General features: G+C 53.6%; 1 protein-coding gene across 1 annotated transcript; it reads left to right on the top strand.

Moving 5' to 3' along the window:
* Positions 1-2,581: 2,581 nt before the first annotated feature.
* CTRU02_213560 (ubiquitin carboxyl-terminal hydrolase) lies at positions 2,582-7,689 on the top strand (the record flags this gene model as incomplete). The annotated part of the gene is made up of 5 exons (XM_070206084.1): positions 2,582-3,263; positions 3,326-5,400; positions 5,450-6,022; positions 6,086-6,833; positions 6,887-7,689. Coding segments are annotated over 5 exons (4,881 nt in total), but the record flags the coding sequence as incomplete, so codon positions are not given.

The raw sequence follows: 7,689 nt of genomic DNA, 5'->3' as shown, positions 1-7,689 counted from the left end.
TGGAGAGTTGGACCAGAGGGGTTCAATAGATTTGCAAACAGGAGGCGTTGAGACTTGGGGTGTTTTTTAAAGAGACATTTTCTAGAATGACAACGGACTCAGAGCCACATGCGTTGTCTTGATGTCAAAATGGGAAAGGACGGACCCTGAAACAGCTGTTTGGCTCGAGCCTTGGTGTATTACAAACATGCATTGTTGGAATAGGGGAGACATGATGTTACGAGGCTTCACGACAGGATCGGGATAGACGCCTAATAGCTGAGGAGCCCACCGTTTCGTCTACGGCAACAACCGCGATGACGGGTTAGACGGCAAGACTACCTAGGACTAGGTAGGTAGAGAAGCGCAGGATAGAAAAGTGCAAGTTATATGCTTTTACGAGGAATAGAATGCGAAACTATCTGTTCTTTCTGACAGGTTGTCGCGTGAGAGGCGAAGTCCGACACGAGTCAGAATTGGATGGCATGTGGCAAATGAGTAGTTGCGCGTCGAATTGAATGCCAACGCCAAAAGGGTAAGTTTCAGGGAGAGAGGGTTGAACAAAGATTTTGAGGTTCACTTGGCGTCATAACTTTAATTGGATTCTGGGTGGCATAGGAGAGGCTCTAGATAACGTAAATGTGCCCCTATCAGGATGTTTACTCATTCTCTTTTTCAACAGCTAGAATTCTGTTATAAAAAAAAGTTCCCGACAAGAAGAGCAGGGGGTGAAGAAAAGACTGACGTCAGGCAAAGCCGACGCAATGAAGATGGGACTGTGTGGGTGGGTGGGTGGTACGAGGGAAGTGGGGCCGCGGGGAGGACGCTTTGACGACGGAATTTTTACGTATATTTTTTTCTTTCTTTCTTTCTTTTTTGGTAGTCTCGGAATGCTCAGACTGGCGGGCACAGGGTGTGGAAGTTGCCAAACGCAGAGACATTGGGTAGCCCGATAAAGCGGGATCGACGCGTCTCAGTGGCTGGATAGGTCGAAGTTCTGGAAGGATCATAGTAGATGCAAGAACAGGGTGCAGAGAAGTTGCGAGAATCAGGCACTTCAGGGATTGAATCTCTCTGTTGGATTTTGGTCTATTATGGTACCCGATTCCCGGAAGTTTCAACGAAGCACACACACATGACCTGGCTCTGGCTTCTACTATGTGTATGTACATAGCATAGTACGGAGTATGTGTGTAAAAGTGCACACATCAACATCAAGTGAAGTTGCCCACTAGGGCATTTAGCAGTGACCTCTCAGGGCTGCACCTGGCTTTCACATCCGGGATTTTCCCAGCGCTGGGATTGGAGGTGCTCGAGGCCTAGGAGAAAATCCCTCCTTTTCCCCGCCATGCCCGCTCCTAATACCACACTCTTTGCCCCCAAAAAATCAACTTTGGCAAACAATAAGTGCTGAGGAGCCTAAACGGGCAGCTACGATTCGCGAGCAGCAATCGTTTTTTCCCCTCTTGGTGGGGGGGGATGAACTGCTGCGGAGCAAGTACGAAATCTCAATCGATAACCGATACATGTACCTTCCCTGAAATAGTCTACTATTTTTTTTTCTTCATCTTTGAAATTTTTTCTCATCTCTTACCTTATCCCGCATATGTTGACCGTCACTTCTCTATTGAATTTTTTTTGTCAAATGTGGAGAAGTGGAATGAATACCAATTCGAGATTTTGTGTCCGTCCTGTATGTAGGCTGGGTTTAACAGTGATACTTGACTTCGCCTGAGTTTCTGTCCCCGTAATTCAAATGGCTTTGCACATATAGAATCATCTTTGATGACATTAGGCATTTTTATTTTTATCTCTATTTTTCTTACTAACCCTGCCACTAGTACAAGAGGGGAGGAAAACAAGTAAAAGAGAAAGAGAAAGAGAAAGTGAGAAATACGTACTTTCTGCTACGTACAGCCTCCTTCGCGCCCACGCTCTCAAGGCACTTTACACAAGTCATTCACCCATCCATCCCATTTCTTAGTCAAGTCAGCCTGGACGGACCCGGGCACCGGAATTCTACTTCAGGGGCCCCGTGCAGAGAAACGCTGAGCAAAGAATTCGGCCTAAACTGCGTCAACCGCATCCGCATCCGCCATCCACTCAGTCTCCGCACTGAATTGATTGCACTACTCTCTTCTTCACTGCGCTGTACCCTTACCGCAAGGCACCACACCAAGGGCGGCACTTCCTGCTCCTACACCGTGTGTCTCCGCAGGCCAAGACAAGGCGGAAGAGAGGTCACAAAGCAGACGTGCGCACATCTGCATCTGATCTGTCCCAACTCAAACACGCACACTACCCATCCGTCATTTTTTTATACCCACCTTCCACGCCCTACTCACGACTTGGACCAGCTCCTGCCGTCTCCTTGTGGGATCCAATTCCATCAGGTCCTCCCGCTTTCTCTCCTCTGCCACCCCACAGCCCCGATGCCCAGTCCGCTTGGAGGTCCTCAGCTGTAGTCTTCCACCACCCCGTCGACTACTTTTTTTTTTTCTGTGCTCTGCCCTGGCCCGCCATTCAGAGGTGCTGCTTATCGACTGGCTGGCTGCACTACTAATGCAATACACCTTCTCCCACCTTCTATCCATACACCTAGACTTCCCCCGCCGCCATTCCGGAGCTGCAAAGGCAGCTCGCCTTCACCACGTCTTCCTCAAAGAAGAGAAAGCTCTCCCGCAACCAGTCCCGCGACGACGAAGTGCCTGACACTTCTTCCCCCGCCGACACCGTCCTCCCGTCGTGCGAGCCAAACGACGATCCGGCCTTCTCCTTCTCCGCCACTTCCACCGACGGCCGGTCGACCCCTACCTACCTTCGCGGCGACTCTATCCCGGCTTCAAGCCTGCCTGCGCACCTGCAAACCGGCTCCCTCGTCTCCGCCGACTACGCCTCTAGCACCGCTTCTTCACCCTGCGGTGTCGCCGACCTTTCCATCGACAGCGATCGCGGAGGGGACATTTCCGGTCCCGAGACTGGCACTGCGCTGACATCACATTCAGCCAGAAGCCGGTCTCCCTTCAACGTCTCCCGCCGGGCCATAATGACCAGTGATGCCAACCCGCACCAACGCTCTTCCTCGCCCTTAAAACGACGTGCTTCCAGCATGGACCCCGACGCCGACGTCAGTATGAAGGAGGATGTCGAGATGACTCCCGCCCAGTCCACCGAGGATGCCGAGGCTGCTGCGCCTTCCTCCAAGGCTCAGTTGCCCCGCGCCATGAGCGTCGACTTGCCCGAAAATGCTGCGAACGGAGAGTCTGGCGCGACCCAAGACAAAAGTATGAGTGTATCCCCCCAGCCGCCTGCGGGCCGTTGTATACTAAACAAACCCCCTTCGCAGACCTCCCGCCGCTGCCAGACCAAATCAAGACGATCCAGACCTTGCTCAAGGCTTTTAACGAGGAGCCTCCCAAAGCGGGTGACATCGCTTACATAGTATCGAGATCATGGGTGGAAAAGGCGCTGGCACTCGGGGGAGACCCCAAGTTTGCCAAGAAAGAAACCACGAACGAGCCGCTAGGACCTGTGGACAACTCAGATTTGATTCTTGAAGTTTTGCCGCAGCCCAATGGCGAAGATTTTGTGCGCATGAAGCCTGGCACTAGCATGGAGGAAGGCGAGCTCTTCCCAGAAGATGCGTGGACGCTCGTGTCGGAGTGGTATGGCGTGAAGAATGGACAAAAGCCCATCGTTCGTCGTGCTATCAACACGGCCCCAGACGCGGCAAGCCCTCCCAACATCGTCTTTGAGCTCAACCCGCCCTTCTTTACTATTCACAGGTTGTGGTCGCTGTCCAGTCCCTACCAGATCGATGACGATCTCAAAACAAAGCCCCCGCTGGTTCTCGCCCGAAGCGCCACTACGCCGTACAACCCCTTTTACAAGGAGCTGAAGGAGCTTACGCGCATTCCTCTAGACCGCAAGATGCGCGTATGGCAAGTCACGCAGAAACCAGTTGCGCAAGCGACGCAGGAGGCATCACCTCCATCCGCGCTCACACCACCCGACTCTCCTAACTTGGACAAGGATTCGACGGACCCTTGGCAACATCTGCTCGTAGAAGTGCCCAACTTCTTAAAGATTGAGTCTTCAGATCGGATCAAGGTTCCCGCCGTCGACAATACTGCCAACCCTAACTACAACGGCAACTCGCCGGTGTCTGTGTATGGCCTAACCCAAGATTTGACCCTCGTTCTCGACGAGGAAATTTCCAAAAACCAATGGGTATCCAACTACTTCAAGGGAGCTCGCAATGATAAGATCATTCCCTCGCGAGGGAGCGCCTCAAGCCTGGCTACCCAGAGCAAGAACAACAGTGGAAGGAGCAGCCCTGCTCCCGGGCCGGTGACCAGGGGCAGGACGCAGAAGAAGCCAGGAAGAGGCTTAGGCGCCGTTGGCTTACAGAACCTGGGAAACACTTGCTATATGAACTCGGCCCTCCAGTGTGTTCGCAGCGTTGAGGAGTTGACCAAGTACTTCCTGACCAACGAGTACGAGAAGGAGATCAACAAAGCCAATGCCCTCGGCTATAAGGGACAGGTGGCTATGGCATATGGCGGTCTTCTGAAGGAGATTTACGCGGATTCGCGCGGCGCAGTCAGCCCCCGTGACTTCAAGAACACTGTTGGCCGCGCTCGCAGTACCTTCCAAGGTTGGGGCCAACAAGATACACAAGAGTTTCTGGGTTTCCTCCTCGATGCCCTGCAGGAAGATCTTAGTCGCATCAAGAAGAAGCCGTACATAGAGAAGCCGGACTCCACTGATGAGATGATCGGAGACGAGGAGGCCATTCGTAAGATGGCAGAAGAGGTTTGGGATATCACCCGAAAGCGCGATGACTCGGTCATTGCAGACCTTTTCACCGGATTGTACAAGTCGACCTTGAAGTGCCCCGTCTGCGACAAGATTAGCATCACTTTCGATCCTTTCAACAACCTGACTTTGCCGCTTCCAGTGGAGGACATGTGGAGTAGAACGGTCAAATTCCTGCCACTCAACGACGCGCCGGTCCAGATTGAGATTGAACTTTCAAAGCACAGTGCTATTGAGCAGCTGAAGAAGGCCATCTCTGAAAAGACCGGTGTGCCCGTCGAGCTGTTGCTGGGAGCTGAAGAATTCAAGGGCAAGTTCTTCAAAATCTACGACGATAGCAACGACGTTTCGGATGAGATTCAGTCAAATGACATCCCTACCTTCCATGAGCTGGAGGCGGCACCGACCAACTACCCCCCCAAGGCCAAGAAGATGGGTGCCCCCAGCTCCATGCTGGATATCAGCGATGAGCCTTGGGTTGACCCGCGCACCGAGCGCATGGTTGTGACTGTCCTCCATCGTAAGCGTGGTGGCTCATCTTACCGCCTGAGAGGAGACGACGTGGTCTCACCTCCTCACTTCATTGTCCTCACTCCTGAAGAGGTAGGCACAATTAAGCGCGATTTGCTGGATTTGAACTAACAGGCTGTAGGCTCGCAATGAAGACGCTATCCGCCGTAAAGTCCTGGAAAAGGTCGCCACTTTTTCCACATGGTCTGAGTTCTCCGAGACTGACGACAGTACTGATGCCGACATGGTCATCACGTCCCAGTCGGATGCCGATTCGTCGGGAGACAGTAAGGTTGTTTCCCACTCGGTAGAGGGAGAAGATGACATTGTGGATGTATCCATGGTCGCAGGTGGTGACCAGGCTAGCCGACGAGCTCTGAAGCAGTTTAACACCAGCCGGCCCAAATGGGTCAACGCCAAAGCTTACCTTCCTCCCCAGCTTCAAAACCTGTTTGAGCTGAGCTACTTTCCCGAGAACGGAGACTCGCCGCTACCGACAGGTTGGAACTCGGTTGACGACAACAAGAACTTCCGCACTCTGGCTTCCAGAGCACCCGAAACTGTGACTGAGCAAGACTCCAACAGCCCCGACTCTACCAACAGTGCCGACAGCGAGCACGAGAGTGCCAGCGAGGAGCAATCTCCTCAGTCGGTTGAAGAACAGACTCGCATGGCAGAGGAGTCGGAGGAGGACGAGCCTGTCCGGCTTCCCAAGGTGAGCACACTTATGATGGGTGTTTCATGTACAAAATTTGAATCGGGATTTAACATGAAGCAGGCCGCCCGGGGCAGAGGCAACGCCAAGGTTGGCGGGGCTCGCCGTAAGTTCAACAAGGGTAACAAGACCTACGGAAAGAAGGGCAACAAGCGGCGCAACAAGGAAATGCGGAACAGCAAAGAACAGTCATACCATGTCGTCGACGTTGCTCCCCAGCCGTCGCCTCTGGACGACGTTCCTGGTGGCCCGCTTGTCCGTCTCGGTGAGGGCATCATCGTCGACTGGACTGAGGAGTCCTGGGACATGGTCTTCGGCAAGGATTCCCGTGATGAGGAAGACACGCGGGGCCAGAAGACCTTTGTCGATCCCGAGAAACTCAGGGACCCTGTTCTGGAGCAGAAGCGGAAGGCGCGCATGACACGCAAGAAGCAAGGTATCACCCTCGACGAGTGTTTAGACGAGTTCGAGAAGGCCGAGGTGTTGTCCGAGCAGGACATGTGGTATTGCCCACGCTGCAAGGAACACCGACGAGCCAGCAAGAAGTTTGATCTTTGGAAGACGCCGGACATTCTCGTTGTCCATCTGAAGAGATTTAGCAATGCTGGTTGGCGACGTGACAAGCTCGATGTTCTAGTTGACTTCCCCATCGAAGGCCTCGACCTCCACAAGCGCGTCCTCTGCCAGGAGACCGGTAAGGAAGAGATTTACGATCTTATTGCCGTCGACGATCACTTCGGTGGCCTCGGTGGTGGTCATTACACAGCCTACGGCAGAAACTTCATTGACGGACACTGGTACAATTACAATGGTACGTACAGATCCCGAAAAAAATTCTTATTGATACTTGCTTACCAGAAGCAGACACTTCGGTCAGTAAGACCACGCCAGAGAGCGTAGTGACCCGGGCAGCCTACCTGCTCTTCTACCGCCGTCGATCCGACGGCCCCTTGGGCGGTCCTCGCTTCAAGGAAATCTTTGACAAGTTCGACAAGGGCGGCGAAGATGACGAGGAAGAGGACACCGATTCGGGGGAAGATCAACGTCTCGTCGGGGGCTCCTCCCTAACTGGATCGTCGAGACTTGGGACCGGAGCCGAAGCAACTCTCCCGCGCGGAAATCGTGGTTTGGCTAGTAGCACAATGTCCACAGCAAACCGCGGCGCAGAGGACGAGCTCCCGCCTTACGATGGCAGTTCGAGCACGAACGTTGGCAGTGAGAATATCCAGAACAGCATCGAAGATGAAGGGATCGGTATGGCTGACAACATGACTGGATCAACCGGATTTCAGGCAGCACAGAATTGGAACTGGAACTCCCTGAGCTCCAATGAAGGACCAACCAATTCCCTCGGGATGGAGGGCTACGCTAGCGACGACGCCCAGCCCGACTCCTCCGATGAGAGAGACATTTCTGGCAACGACACGGACGTGCAATTCGATGACACCATGGGTGACTACGGTGACGCGATACACGAGGAAGCCGCACCGCCGCCGCCGGACTTTGGCGCCCAGGTCAGCCTCTCGGAGATCCAAAACGCTGCGTGGGAGCGACAGAACAAGGACAAGGTCATCTCCGTTCCGGCTGCCGATGACGATGTCGCTTCTACCGAAGCGGCTGAGATTCACCTCGACGACGAAGCGGACCCACGCCCGACTCGGTCTTAG

Source organism: Colletotrichum truncatum (genome assembly GCF_014235925.2).
Source record: "Colletotrichum truncatum strain CMES1059 chromosome Unknown Contig_0010, whole genome shotgun sequence".
Lineage (NCBI taxonomy): Eukaryota > Fungi > Ascomycota > Sordariomycetes > Glomerellales > Glomerellaceae > Colletotrichum > Colletotrichum truncatum.
The sequence above is the reverse complement of the archived record's forward strand: the minus strand, read 5'-3'. Positions and strand labels throughout refer to the sequence as shown.